The following is a 14,957-nucleotide window of genomic DNA, read 5'->3' as shown; positions in this document are numbered from 1 at the left end:
CTGCTGCCACTTTTGTCTCCCTCAGATGTGCCTGCCACACAAAAGCCAGAAGAATCATGATCTTAAAGAGAAAATTCAGTCCATAACTTCCCAGAATCCTTATTCTACCGTCAAAGCCCTGCACAGTCCGGCCCAGCTCTCTGCCTCTCAGGTCTCCATGGCTCCACTTCACATAACCCCCTGGGATTCAGCATTTCCCTTCTAGACTATGTTAAACCCCTTCCCACCTGCAAAACTGTGCTCAGGTTCTCCCCTCTGCTTGGAATATGTCTGCTCTCTCTCATCCATGTCCTTCATCGCCACTCCCAAACCTAGCTGAGACCTACTCACACCTAGGACTTCCAGTTGCAATTTCACTGCCCAGGTGAGCTTTCCTTGACACTCGTCTCTATGCATGATTAGATTAGGCCTCCCCAAGGTATGCTCTCCTACAAAGCACCCTGAACTTTTCATCATAGAGCTTTCTATACCTGAAGTTGTAATTACCTTGCCTCCCTGCTGCCAACTACCTGCAAGTAAGGATCCTTCCTTCCTTCCTTCCTTCCTTCCTTCCTTCCTTCCTTCCTTCCTTCCTTCCTTTCTTTCTTTCTTTAAATATTTTTTTATTGGTTTCAGAGAGGAAGGGAGAGGGAGAGATAGAAACGTCAGTGATGAGAGAGAATCATTGATTGACCGCCTACACACACACACACACACACACACACACACACACACGGGATTGAGCCCGCAAACTGGGCATAGGGGGAATCAAACCATGACCTCCTGGTTCATAAGTCGAGGCTCAACCACTGGGCCAGCTGGTCAGGATCATTTCTTTATTGTATCTCCAGGACCAAGCACAGTCCCTGACTCAAAATAGACGCTCACTATATATTTGTCTGCTCCCTGAGTCTTAATATACATTCTTGGTTGTTTTATTAGAATACAGTCCTAAGAATGGCATTACTGGGTTAATACGTATGAAGCCTCAGATGTTTAATACATATGACCAGTTGATTTTTGTGAAACCTTATGTCTTTTTATATTCTCACCATTACCACCCCACCACCATCCCTCAGTATTAGCTTGTTTTCATCTTTGCCAACACGGTCATTCAGAAAGGGGAGGCAGGGGAAGGTCTGTCACGTGTTTGAGTGATAGACACAAACAGCTGGGCTACTCGATCTAGTTGTTCCAAGCAGGCCCCCATGAAGGCCTGTCCTTGAAGATTTCTCTAAGGCTCTTCAGCTTTCCTGATGGCACTCGAGCAGCGTGGAGGAGGCAGCGGGCAGGGTAGCTGATCTTAACCTGTAGGCAGTTGCTTTCCGGCAGTGGAGCAGCATTGCCAGAGTGGTTACCTACAGCAGGTGACTGTCCACAGTGACCGTAATGACCATTTGTCACTTAAATTTGACAGCTCCATCCCAGGGGGCAATGTGTAACCTGTCAGGAGATAGCAAGTAAAGTGCGATTAAACAACTATGATTCCCTCTTTATTGAACACCAGTTAAAATAAAAACGGGACGATGGCTTGGCTTACCATGCCCGCTTACATACTCTGAGTTGCTCTACCTTTAGGTTCTTGCTCTATTCCTGCACTGTTTGAAGTGGCCCTTTTTCTAGTTCCTCCAGACATGAATTGAATTTTCTGCATCGACTATGAAGCTAATTTGGAAATGTAGCTGTGCCTTCCATATCCAGCACATCACAGCAGCTCCCCTTCTCCCACTTATTCTGTACTTTTGTTGTTGTTCGTGTACATGGTTCCCTTAGCTTATAAACACTTCTGAGGGCAGAAACTGTGTCTTCCGTCCTTTTTTAAAATTTCCATTGAAACTGTCTTTCTTTTTTAATTCCCATGGCAGCTTTCTAGCACAATGCTTTCAGTATAGTAAACACTTAAACATTAACTCAAGTGCAGTTCAAAGAGGTAATTCCTGTAAATCACTGTGACAATCTAGTAATGACAGGCTATAGATCCTAGATTTTCATACCTTTATCCCCTTTCTCAATTCCCCATAACCAGCTCAATAATAAACCGAATTATTTGGCTGCTTAAGCATTGTGGACCTTGTAAAGCAAGGCTCTTTTTTTTTAGTTCTTCATCCACGTAGTTGGTAGAATTTGGGTACTTCCTTCAGTGCTTTTGCCCTGTGACAAATGTCACTTTATATAAGAACTATCTCCTTAATGAATTCCAAAAGATAGAACTGATTTGAGGGTAATTTCAGTCAGGGTCCCGTAGGAAACCCAGGACACACTTAAATTGGCTAATTTGAGGAGACTTGAATAACGAGATTGTTTACAAGGTGTGGGCAGGGTTCCTCTGGAAACCACCAGGGATGATGCAGTGCCCAGAATTAGTAACCAGGTTACCATCTTAAGGCGGGAAGAACACAGTGGGCCAGAAGGGAGGTGCCAGAATGTGGAGGAGGGAAGGCCTGGGTCAGTAGGGCTACGACCTTCAGTTGAGGGTCCAAGACTGTCCACTGACACCTCCACAGGCCTTTCCATTGGTGGTACCCCTGGGAGCCAGAGAGCAAGAGAGCCTGTCTTTGTGGTCCATACAGATCCAGGGCACACAAAGAGAAGGATAGGATGTGGGGAGGCAGGTGGAAAATACAGCACAGGGGTTCCATCTACCTTTTAAAAGTATGCTTTCTGCTCTGGCCAGTGTGGCTCAGTTGGTTGAGCATCATCCCATTCACCGCAAGCCGCGATTTTGATTCCTGGCCAGGGCATATACCCAGATTGTGGTACATACAAGAGGCAACTGGTCAATATTTCTCTCTCAAATCTATGTTTCTCCCCACCTCCTGCTCTCCTCCTCTCCCTTCTTCTCTCTCTAAAATCAATAAAACATTTTAAAATTTAAATAAATAAAAATAAAATGATGTGTCTTATTCCTGGTGGCTTTAAAAGAGAGAAAATTACCCAGCAGTTCTATAAAAATGTTTTTCTAAAGCTTTTCAGAAAAAAATGGTGGTCAAGAAGGAAGACTTCTGAGCCACATGTAATCATCAATCTCTTTTGATTCCACCTCCCAAAAATATCTTGACTCTGTCACCTTACCTCAACTGCACTGCCCCACCCAGTCCAAGCACAGTCATCTTTCACCTGGGCAGCTAGAGCAGTCCCCACCTGGTCTCCCTGCACTTCATTCCTACAGCCCAGTGCGGGGGGTGGAGGGGGGTTGCAATATGTGTGGTAAAAACAACTATTCCGTTCAAAACAGTTCAGTTGTGATACAGCCCGGCTGTGAGGCAGCCCGGTGGGCAGGCCCCTCTGCAGCTAGAAGCTCTGCTCCTCCATGCTCTGCTCCGGCCTGCTTTGTGCTGTCTGGCCTGCTCTTCTCTGCTCCAGGGGGCCGGTCTCACCAGTCTTCAGTGGAAAGGGAAAGGGTGCTCCGACAGTGGAGTGTTTGAAAAATGCACAGCTGAATGTCACTGTTCAGTGACTTCTGATTATCACCCCAGCATACCAGCTTGAACTCACTTATTTGCATACTGCAGCCTTTTGCCTAGACACCACAGGAGATCCCGTGGGTCTCTCCTCAAATTCACTCTCTGACCGCGCCCCCCTCCCTCCAAGCTGGGTTTCAGTTCCCTAATCCTGTGCTTAAACGAACACTAATCCACATTTTCACTCTAGTATTGTAATGATCTGTTTAATTGCCTGCATTCACCTCCATCCTGGGAATAGGATGAGGACTCACCACTTCATCCCCAGTCCCCCTTTGCCACCAGACTCCTGATTTGAAGCTAGATTAACTGCCTCCGAAATGGAAAATGCAGTGGGAGGTAGCTTTCTTAAGTCAGAATGGTAGCGTTTTAGGTGTAAGACCCCTGGCCTTGAGTTTTTCAGTCATTGCTCCTTATGCAGCTGTCGGCGATTAACTCGGTGACTGATGTTGCTTTGTTTTTTCTTTCAGTTACGTTCTTGGAGATGGCTCTTGGGTCACAGAATGACTGTAAATCGACAGACCCTTTAGTTCACATCTTGAATCAATAAGGCCTCAAGTGAAATTTAATAAACTCTGTTGTCATCAATTGAGGGGGATGTTGGAGCTCCTGTTTCGTTTTATTATGCCAAAGCAACGGGCCTGAGTAGATAGATCCTGGAGGGCGGACCTGGTGAATGTGAGCAGGTTTGCGCATCATCAGGAAATGGGTGACTGCTGCTCCCTTGCCCTAAGAGGCTTTGATTTTTATTTTATTGTGGGGGTTTTTTGTTTGTTTTTGAGGAAAGGGTTGTAGAATTTGACCTAAGATTGAAAGCCTTCTGTTAGTAAAGAAGGTAATGACACGTAGCTAAATATACAATATTAAAGTCAAGAATTAGCCAAATTTGAGATTATTTTGGTTATTTCCAGTTAGGAAGTTCTGATACCATTAGTATTGGTTTTGCTTTTCAACTTCAGGAAGCTCAACCAGTCTATTAGTGAATGGCCACCACCAGTGTGGCCAAGAGAACAATTCATCTCTCCATTTGCTTGATAGCAAGTTGGTCAGTCCACCACATTCATTCCACTCAACTGTCCTACACAGGCCGAGCAGAACTAAAGATGCAAACAAAGAATATAAGCTAGTTCACACGTCATCCAGGAAGTTTTCTTGTATCCCTGAATGGGAGTTAGGTCTTTCTCCTCGGTGTTTGGAACTCAGATATTATCTGTTGAATTGATACTTACCATTGTACCCATAATTCCCTCTCTCCTGGCACTCATCACATGATGTTGCAACTAGCACTTTACTGGGTTCTAAGCTCCTTAGGAGGCAGATCCATGTTCACCTGGCTCGGGGCTTGTTGCATGGTACTTGCCCAGTACAGGCCATCAAATGATTGCGGAATTTTTCAAATGCACAGAATTTTCTTGAAACTCCCTGATGTCTCTCTCTATGTCTCTTGTCTCTCTACCCTCCTATACCCCCTCTGCAGTTGAAATTCTGGTATTCTGAGAGCATTTCACTCTTCTGTTAAGCAATCAACTACACCAAAATAATATGTCTTCCTTGAGTCAACAAAACACAAACGACAGTTATTTTGAATGGAAACTCTTGGTACCCCTTTGGTAGAAAGAGTTTGTTTTGGGGTATTGCCTGTGCATTTAAGTTTCACTGCCTCTAGGTCTATCTGGGTGGAATAATAACACATAAATGTGAACTACCTTCCTGTTTTCTTTCTTTTTTTTTTTTTTTACTTTTATTGATTTTAGCGAGGAAGGGAGAGGGAGAGAGAGAGATAGAAACATCAATGATGAGAGAGAATCATTGATCGGCTGCCTCCTGCACACTCCCCACTGGGGATCGAGCCCACAACCCAGGCATATGCCCTTGATCAGAATCAAACCCAGGACCTTTCAGTTTGCAGGCCAACGCTCTATCCACTGAACCAAACCGGCCAGGGCAAACCTTCCTGTTTTCTTAAAATATCATGAACAGCTTTCTTATTGACAACTGAATCTGGAGAAATTGATAAGAATATCCAATTTGGTTTATTTATCAGAAAAGAAATATCCTGAATTTGGTTAGTACAAAATAGTGGTAGTAAAGATGTCACAAGGAATTATATGTTATTAATGACCATGGTCCTCCATTAAATACTATAAAGGTGAAACTGAGACAAGTGACCAGACATGTTGTAAGTTCTGAACTGAATCTTGAAAGATCTAAATATCTAAGGAAGAGGACAATCCAACCAGAAGGAAAACATGAGGGAAATACACTGTGCTTAGAGGCTGGGAAGTTGACTGGCTTAACTGAACTGAAGAGTTCACTTTAGTGAAGTAGTGGGGGAGAAGGACAGATAAATAGGTCATGGCCAAATTACATAAACTGGAAAGCCAAGCTAAGGATAATTTGGGTTAAGGCTTTTTAATGGAAAAACAATGGTATTTGAAACTGATTTAGGGCACTAAATAGATTGAGGTAAAACCAATTCAGCCTTAAACTATGATGCCTGGACATTTGGTGGGCCTTGGTCTCTTGATCCAGTGTTCCCTCTTCAAACTCCTCCCCATTGATAGTGGCTGCTTAGAGAGGGTAGAAAAATCTAGCTTGGGCAACAGGAAAGGAGGTACTATTCAAATGGCAGCCGTATAAAAGTGATGAATGATTTTACCAGTGGAAAGTTTGGGAATTTGGGGATTTTTTTTCCCTTCCCCTCTCTCCTTCCCTCCCTCTTTTCGTTCTTTTCCTTTTAAAATTGTTTCAAGGGCAAACCTTAGCACCTCTCACCATCGTGTCTGTCACTAGTAATCAGAAGGTAGACTTGACCAAAAATGCACTTGGACTTCTTTAGTTTGGTAAATAGAATTGTTTCCTAAAAGAAAATAGCATTAAAAAATCAAGGATTTAGGACTCCTGGATCCCAAAAGAAATGAATCATGTGGAAATACCAATTTCAAACGGAACATGGCATATGTATTATACTTTTGCTGAGAGAAGTCATTACCATAACGTAAACTACCCCCTTGATTTCATATCATTACATAAATACTTTTTTAAATGAATAGGTTTTCCTTAAACCATTTAATAAAACAGCATAATTTGATGTTTACACACAATTTTATAAACCTGCCAATATTAGGAGAGTTTTAAAACTTCAAAAATGCATCTTATTTCTTCTCAATTTCTGGTCTTTAAGGACCAACTACCTATCAGAAGTCTTGACTGGGTCAAACAGTGCTTGGCGTATCTTTTCTGTGGTGGTTTTTTTTTTTTTTTTTTTTAGCATGGTGACTGGCCTGGCAATGTGAACTTGAGAACTGTTGCTCTTTGTGTGCCTGGATAAACAATTTGAGGTTTCTGGTAGGACCAGGAACTTTAATTATTAAACTACCTTTAAGTTGGTCATCTCATCATTAGAATTCAGAATAACTTATCTGCAGTGTGGGTGTTTTTCATGATTTGGCACACAGTAGACAGGCAGCGTAGCCAAGATGTTTTTCATGTTGAGCAAAAACTGTAACAGATGGAGGTGGTGATTATAAAGCACTTATTGAAAATGTTAGCAATGAATCAATGTAGTTTGAGGCCAAGTCAGTAATCCGTACTAAGGGAGCCTAAGTAGTTAAAGAGTGTTCTAATAGTCTCTAATATAGTATACAGCGGGCATCTGAAGAGACTGATTTTAAATGGCTCTCCAGGGCTGTTATCCTAGCCAGGGCCTAGAGAATTTTTCTTAGAGATTAAGTCTTTAAAAAGCCTCGGTAAGTCATAGGAGTATATCAGTATTTTTTCTGTGGGGTTGATTGATCTTTGAAGAGCTGGGGAAACCTCGCCGGCTTATGTTGAATTCTGTGATGCAGAGACCAGCTATAAGTGGTATTTTGGGATTTTCTGTGTGTAAGAACTTAAATATGTAATTGTTTCCATCTTTCCTGCACAAATGCTTTTTACAAATTGCTTCACAAATTGATAAAACTTTGAATAATTTTCCCTGAAGAAATGTTGAACCTCTGCAAGCTGTTAGAATTAGAGTGTATGTTGAAAGGTTTATTGGGACTACTTACTCTTCCACAACTGTACAGCTTATGTTTTTAACAAAGAAAAAAATCATGATTCCTTTTCTTATTTGTTTGTCTACAGATTAGTCAGGCAAGAAAATGTCCTAATATTTCAAAAGACAGCAACCTACAAACAAAATACTTATTTATCTACCATTTTACTAAAAGACACCTTTTTCTATTATTTGTGTAGAATATTAAGTGCAGTTCTTGTCTCCCAGTATTGTATAAAAGGGAGAGGAAGGGAATGAACTATTGTAATCCTTGAATTCTGCATTTAAAATCTTTTTGTGAGTCAGCACAGAATCATGTGTTTTCAAAATAAAACAGGGCCCTCGTCCTGTGTTACCATGTGGCTGTCAGTGCTCATGGGCAGCATTACATCAACCATCCCTAACTTCATGAAGGTGAAACTCAGCCCCCAGAGCCCCCGTGTTCTGTTAGCTCTAATACTAGTGCTAATGTGTGCAACAAAGTAAGTATGGGGAAGTCCGTGTCCACTAGGACAGCTTGAGTGTGGCTCTGTGCTGATTGCTATTACATTTTCTCATGGAATCTGCTCGGTGGCCCTGGAGGCAGGTAGTGTTGCCACTTTATAGCTGGGTAAACCAAAATGTAGAGAATGGTCATTTGCACACTGTCACATGTAGTTCATTGTTGATGAAAATGGAGTTTGGACCTGTGTGTTCATCCTCTTGTGTCCTGTGCTCCTAATGGGTCAGAGACCTAAACCTTTGACCTCTAGCTCATTCTTTCTTTCTTTCTCTCTCTTTCTTTCTCTCTCTTTCTTTCTCTCTCTCTCTCTCTTTCTTTCTTTCTTTCTTTCTTTCCTTCCTTCCTTTCTCTCTCTCTCTCTCTCTCTCTCTCTCTCTCTCTCTCTTTCTTTCTTTCTTTTTTAACTATATGGAAAGTTTCTATTTGGTATTGGTGTAGATGGGAATTTGCATTGCCTTTAGAACAATCTCAGGTTGGAGTGAGGGACAGGGGCAGGAGCGATTAATGTTACCAGAATCACATACTATAGACAAGTAGACATGTGGAATGCTCTGAGCCAGCGGTCACCAACCAGTGGTCCGTGAGGTCCGAAAGGTTGGCAGCCACTGCTCTGAGCTGTCCCTGGGAAGACAGTTTTATTTCTGAGAATGTCTTTCCCATAGAGTAACGATGGTAAGTCAGCATTGTAGGGGTTCCTGAAGTCTCACTGTGTTATTTTCTGCTTCCCTCTGTATTTTGGGGGCTGTGGGGCTGTGAAAAACTTGTTCATCGAAACTTCTCTCTTCCTCCTTTCGTAATCTCATCTCTTGATCAATCTGCTTCCGTTAAACCAAAGTGTTTTGTGTGGCTTCAAAGTCATAACTTGAAGGAAAATGCAGGTTGGAATAGAACATGCAGCTGTGGGGTAATAGCTAAAAACATTCCTTGGAATTTTCAAAAACTGAATGAAAATTGGTTGTTGAACTCAGCCATTTATTTGTTAAGAGGTACTGACCGAGTGCACAGTAAGCTGCCTGCCTTCTGTCGTGGGGAAATGGTGGCAGGGGCAGCTTCCTCATTCTCAGAACTCTAACCAGGCTTTTAAAATCACTTGTGAGGGATGTGAGCGTTCATCTAAAACCATAGCAAATTAAACAGTCTTTGTAGATAGGTGCAGACTCGTCCACATATAGTTCTGGCCCTTTCTCTGCTCCACAGTAGACTCACTTATGTTAATTTGTGCCCTTTGCTGTTTTAAACGTGAATAAAACTTACTTTTAAAAATATCTTTTAAATTATGCCATCCTACCCTGATTGGTTTGGCTCAGTGGATAGAGCATCAGCCTGCGGACTGAAGGGTCCCGGGTTCAATTCCGGTCAAGGGCATGTGCCTTGGTTGCGGGCACATCCCCAGTGGGGAGTGTGCGGGAGGCGGCTGATCGATGTTTCTCTCTCATCGATGTTTCTAACTCTCTATCCCTCTCCCTTCCTCTCTGTAAAAAATCAATAAAATATATTTTAAAAAAAATAAATTATGCCATCCTAACTGCAAGGCTTGCATGTGAAAGCTGATGTACCAGTGGAGCGGGTGGATGGGCAGACCTGGCCCCTGACTCCCAGGGTGGCCTGCAGTTAGCAGGGACATTTCTTTTTTTCTTTTTTCTTTTTTAATCTTTATTGTTGAAAGTATTACAGATGTCTCCCTTTTTCTCCCATTGACCTCCTGGTTCATAGGTTGATGCTCAACCACTGAGCCACACTGGCTGGGCTTTTTTTTTTTTTTTAACAAACACATTAATTCCATATTTTCCTGCATTCTTGGGGGGAGAAAAGCATATTAAACACCAAGTAGTAATTTTTTTCTTTATTGATTAAGATATTAGATATGTGTTCTTATCCCCTCCCCCCAATATCCCTCCAATAATTTTTTTTAAGTATATTTTTTGGGGTGTGAAGAGAGCAGAGTGCCTGAAGAATGGCTCCTCTGTGTAGAACACATCCAACAGCAACTTGGGCTTATTCTTCACAGGTGGCAGGATGCTATGACTTTCCTGTGACATTACGCCCTATACATGAAAAAATATTTTTAATTGATTTCAGAGAGGAAGGAGAGAGAGATGGAAACATCAGTGATGAGAGAGAATCATTGATCTGCTGCCTCCTGCATGCCCCACACTGGGGATCAAGCCTGCAGCCTGAGAATGTGCACTGACTGGAAATCGAACTGTGACCTCCTGGTTCTTAGGTCAACACTCAACCACTGAGCCACGCCAGCCAGGCCCAAGTAATAATTTTGTTCTGCAGAAAATCATAGTTCTGAATTCGTACCAAGTCTAGGAATTGCCCTAGAGTGTGTGTGTGTGTGTGTGTGTGTGTGTGTGTGTGTGAGTGAATGGGGGGTGGGCACTTTTTAGGGACAGGTTTGCCTCTTGGTAAAGATGATAAGAAAAATGTGTTTCTGTATGATCTTCTGCCATAAAACAGTTGTCCTTAATTGAAAAGTAACCTTTTTCATGTGATTACCTTATTCTGTTTTGATGACCAAATGGGTCTTAATCACCTCCTGACTCTCCTCTGTTCTTTCAAGAAATCTTTAGAGTAAGTATACAACTCACCGTTTCAGGACTTTTAAAGACATTTTGAAAAATGTGTTCATAAGCCTGAAGTTTATTATTATTATTATTATTATTATTATTATTATTAAATAATGCTTTATAATATAATTGCTAGGCCACATTTTTTCTCAACCCCTTCTTTTTGGTAGATAAAATCTTGGTTTTAAGCAGCTTTTAAAATAGTGCCTTTGCTCTCAGGCTGTTGAGTCTGCTGTGACATATGTGGGATGTCAGCTGCCTCCCGAGGTCACAGCATCTTATGTGATGCTGGTGGATCAGCCTTACTGCTCAGACATGCCAGTGTCATCGTAGCAAGGAGCGCCTTAAAGACACTCCCAAACCATCATCTTCCGTGTGCACTTTGTAATTGTCTAGAACAGAACAACTTTGCTGGCTACAGCACAGGTTACTGTTTTTGAAATGCAGACTTTAAAATTAGGAATGTATTTAATATATATTAGTTTGTATCATCATAGTATTCAATAAAATAAAATAAAAATTTTTTGAGGGGAAAAGCAATGTTAAAAAGAAACAAGTTTTCACCACGGAAGCTGATGGGGCTTACCAGTAGCTGATTTTTTTCTGAGCTCTCAAATTCACACTGGCAGAATTTACCACTTTATCTTGCACACTTAAACTCAGTCGCCTACAGGCAGGGCCAAAGGTTGACCAGCCTCAGTGTTGTAAAACTCCTCAGGGCATAACTTCTGGTTCTGAGAGAATTATCTGTGAGGCTCGTTTAATGCTGGGCTATTTGCTGGTTAGCTCTCAGTCTTATCTAAGGTCCTGTCTCACTCTGAAATGCCTATACATACACATCATACACTCTGAAGCAATCTAGGTTCTAATTTGGCAGTGAGTACAGCATTGTTCAGTACCTTGAATAAACCATTTGTAAAGAATTTTACCAACTTCCTTTTAGAACTTTGCTGGATACTGTACACTGACTACCACTGACTAGTCCATCAGCATTTTTCTGGGTTCGCCGTTTTGGAGTTTGGCTCACATTTCTATCTTCTCCTTTAAGTTACCAACTTTTTAAAAATGCCTCCTGCCGCCCTAACCGGTTTGGCTCAGTGGATAGAGCATCGACCTGTGGACTGAAAGGTCCCAGGTTCGATTCCGGTCAAGGGCATGTACCTTGGTTGCGGGCACCTCCCCAGTGGGAGTTTTGCAGGAGGCAGCTGATCGATGTTTCTCTCTCATCGATGTTTCTAACTCTCTATCCCTCTCCCTTCCTCTCTGTAAAAAAAATCAATAAAACATATTTTTAAAAAATGCCTCCTGTCCTTTGCTGTTTGTTAGAAATCTAGAATTCAAAGGACAGCCTTTGTTCTATACCTAGATCTGTCCTGCAACATACAATACTCTACAGATTACAGAGTCATGGTCTAGCCCAGTGGTCGACAAACTGCGGCTCGCGAGCCACATGCGGCTCTTTGGCCCCTTGAGTGTGGCCACAAAGTTTCAATCGCACTGTACATGCGCGCCCGCATGTGGTATTTTGTGGAAGAGCCACATTCAAGGGGCCGCAGTTTGCCGACCGCTGGTCTAGCCTATCCGTGTAACTCACGGAGCAGGATTGGAGAGAACACTCGTTTGGGATCCGAAAACATACCTGAGTCACTAGCTGGAAACCTGGAGTAGTCAGGTCCCATTTCCGAGTCTGTGTTCACTCAGTGTTTGCTGTTTTCCAGAATCTTCACTCCCAAACTAATCTGTTACTTTCCCCATCATCCTCCCTTCTGCTGTTCTGCTGAAGGTTTAATGCTAGATGCTTGGGAGTCTGAACTCTCATTTCCAGGGACAGTTCCTTTTTCTTTTTAACTCTCAGGGTTGACATAATGCTTGAAATTTCAAGAAGATTTTCTTGCATCCATGTACCTGATAATACTTCAAATAGCACCTTTTACAAACAGACCTAACGGCGACATAATTGCCTTAGTGGCTACCCTTTTAAGAGTGAAAAGGACATGATTGTGTGTTTTTTTTTCTTATTTCTTTTTAGGTTTTGAATGAAGAATGTGATCAGAACTGGTACAAGGCAGAACTCAATGGGAAAGATGGCTTCATTCCCAAGAATTACATAGAAATGAAACCACATCCGTAAGTTGGCCCCTACTGTCTCCCAAGGGTCAGACCTACTTGCTTTGTTTCCAGTAATGTTTTTAAACTGAAATGCATGTTATACTTTTATTCAGTCTTCCCAGGGAATTAACAAAGCATGTTGATTTTGCGTATTCATGTTAATAATAGTATATAATGATAATATAACAATCAATAATAAATAGTGTATGTTTCAGATTAATAGTATTTGCTGGTGATCTTTCAATAATGAAACAGTTGTTTCATTTAAAACAATAGTTTATATACTGTTACATAATCATAGTATATATGTTTTTGATTATTAATAACTATCAGTGATCTTCAACTAATAAAACAGTTATGCAGATCCATAATTCTTTTTCTAAGAAACCTTTAGGGCCAGATGTTTCATAGTTCTGTATTTTTGTTTTTTAGTTTTAGAAAGGGTACTAATCACAGGGTTTTATATTGATACGTTTGATTTTCCTCTGAGACCATATCTTAATAATCTTTGTATCCTCAGAGCACAATGCTCGGCATATAATGGGTTCTCAGTAAATGTTTATTGTACTCACTGCCTTGCTCTCCGCTTAATGTTTCCATTTCAGAGAAAGCAAAATGCTCTCTTACTTTAAGCTGCTGAGAGCAGTGAACTTTTTTCTTTTCATTTATTTTTTTCTAGAGCTTGTCCTGTTCATAATGATATGTGACACAGTGGGACCCTGGGAGCCCTAACAATCACTGTCCTCCCACCCTCACTGACCACCTCTCTCACTGGCCCCGCTCCTACCCCTAAAGCAGTCTTTTCGTGCTTAGTATGTCAGGGAACTGAGGCTTTCAGTGCTCAGACTAGACTGCCGCTGAGGCATGAAGTTCTTTCTATCTACTTGGTTTAACACAACTGATAAGACTTTTAGATAACTTGACCCACTTTGAGCATCAGCCCATTTGTCCCTCTCCCCCATTGTTACGCTCTAATGTACCAGCATTTCTCTTCCTTCAAGTACTAGAGCAAGATATTAACCACACCTTATCTAACATCGTCTGCATCATGTTACACAGAGCTTACCTCATCTTGCACAGAGCTTACAGTGTCATAGAATTAGAAGGGACCTTTAAGATTGTCTAGTTTATTCCTCTTTATCCTACAAATCAGGAACACTTCTAGTATTTTTATTTCAATGCTAGTAATTTATGAATATAGTTCTCATTATAAAAGACTCATAATGTAGAAAACTCTAGAGCAATGTATGAGTTTCTGCCCATACATATACCCTTTTCAGAGGTAACCTCCACTTAATAATTAAACGTGGGCCAAATGCTACCTTAGGAACTGAATCTGTTCTAAAAGATTATTCACTTTCTATAAAATGAAACAAATGACGCAGGAGCTTCACCATAAAGCTATCTGTTGGTCAGTAACTCTTACAGTTCTTACTATGTGGCAGAGACTGCTAGGTGTGGGAAGTTAGGTGCAGTAGTTACATTATGGACGAATGCAATTTCCATGTCGTTAATATGAAGTTCTTTGAGAGGTCACACCCAGAAAGCCTGAGCCTGGACAGAAGGCGGGGTTCCCTGCAGTTGGAAATGGGAAGACACCTTTACCTACAGACATTTCTGTAATGAAATTGTGAGGCACTCAAATATATCTCTTTTACTTCAGAAGACAGGCACCTTATAATGGCTCAATAGGAGTTTCATTGAATGATTTACAAGGTGAAAACCAGTCTAATTTATAAACTTTTTATTCTAGTTTTTGTTTGGACTTTGTACTGTCTTATATCTTATAACTTATATGAGTTGGGTCTCTCACCATGCCTCCACCACCACCACCACCACTACCAGTTTTTTGTTTTAGATTTCTTGGAGAATTTGTCTTCATTTATACTCCTGGGAAGTATACTAAGCACTGCTTTGCATTCTTATAGCCACTTAACATCAGTGTTTGCTTTGGGGGCTGTGTAGGCTTTTCATGGACAGATGATGGAATGCACTGGGGAGAGGGGAGAAGCTGTTGGGTAGTGGTTACCGGGAGTGGGAGGGGCTCCTTGGATCGCAGTGCACCCTCCCTCCCTCCATCCATGGAAGCCAAATAGCATGTGCAACCTGTTCATTCAGTCCTTCCTCAGAATGGAGCAGGGCTGGCTAACCTGTAAAAGGCAGATAATAAATAGATAATAAATATTGTGGGCTCTGTGGGCCACATGCAATCTCTGTCATGACACATACTCCTCTTCTTTTGAATTTTTTAAAACAGCCTTTAAAAATGTTTTAAAAACAGTCTTAGATTATGG

At 41.5% G+C, this 14,957-nt stretch overlaps 1 protein-coding gene and 1 non-coding gene across 3 annotated transcripts in view; both read left to right on the top strand.

Moving 5' to 3' along the window:
• GRB2 (growth factor receptor bound protein 2) overlaps positions 1–14,957 on the top strand; it is a 63,308-nt gene that overhangs the window by 38,412 nt on the left and 9,939 nt on the right. For both annotated transcript variants that reach the window (XM_070394594.1, XM_070394593.1), the window contains exon 3: positions 12,584–12,681. In XM_070394594.1, coding sequence (XP_070250695.1) covers positions 12,584–12,681 — 98 coding nt within the window. The remainder of the gene's footprint in view (positions 1–12,583; positions 12,682–14,957) is intronic.
• LOC138995265 (small nucleolar RNA SNORA11) lies at positions 9,906–10,034 on the top strand. The gene has a single exon (XR_011468584.1). It is a non-coding gene; the product is annotated as a small nucleolar RNA SNORA11 (small nucleolar RNA).

The sequence above is a fragment of the Myotis yumanensis genome, unplaced genomic scaffold (genome assembly GCF_028538775.1).
Source record: "Myotis yumanensis isolate MYYU_CA2020_CCGP unplaced genomic scaffold, mMyoYum1.0.hap1 SCAF_16, whole genome shotgun sequence".
Classification (NCBI taxonomy): domain Eukaryota; kingdom Metazoa; phylum Chordata; class Mammalia; order Chiroptera; family Vespertilionidae; genus Myotis; species Myotis yumanensis.
Note: the sequence above shows the minus strand (reverse complement) of the source record. Positions and strands in the feature narration are given on the sequence as shown.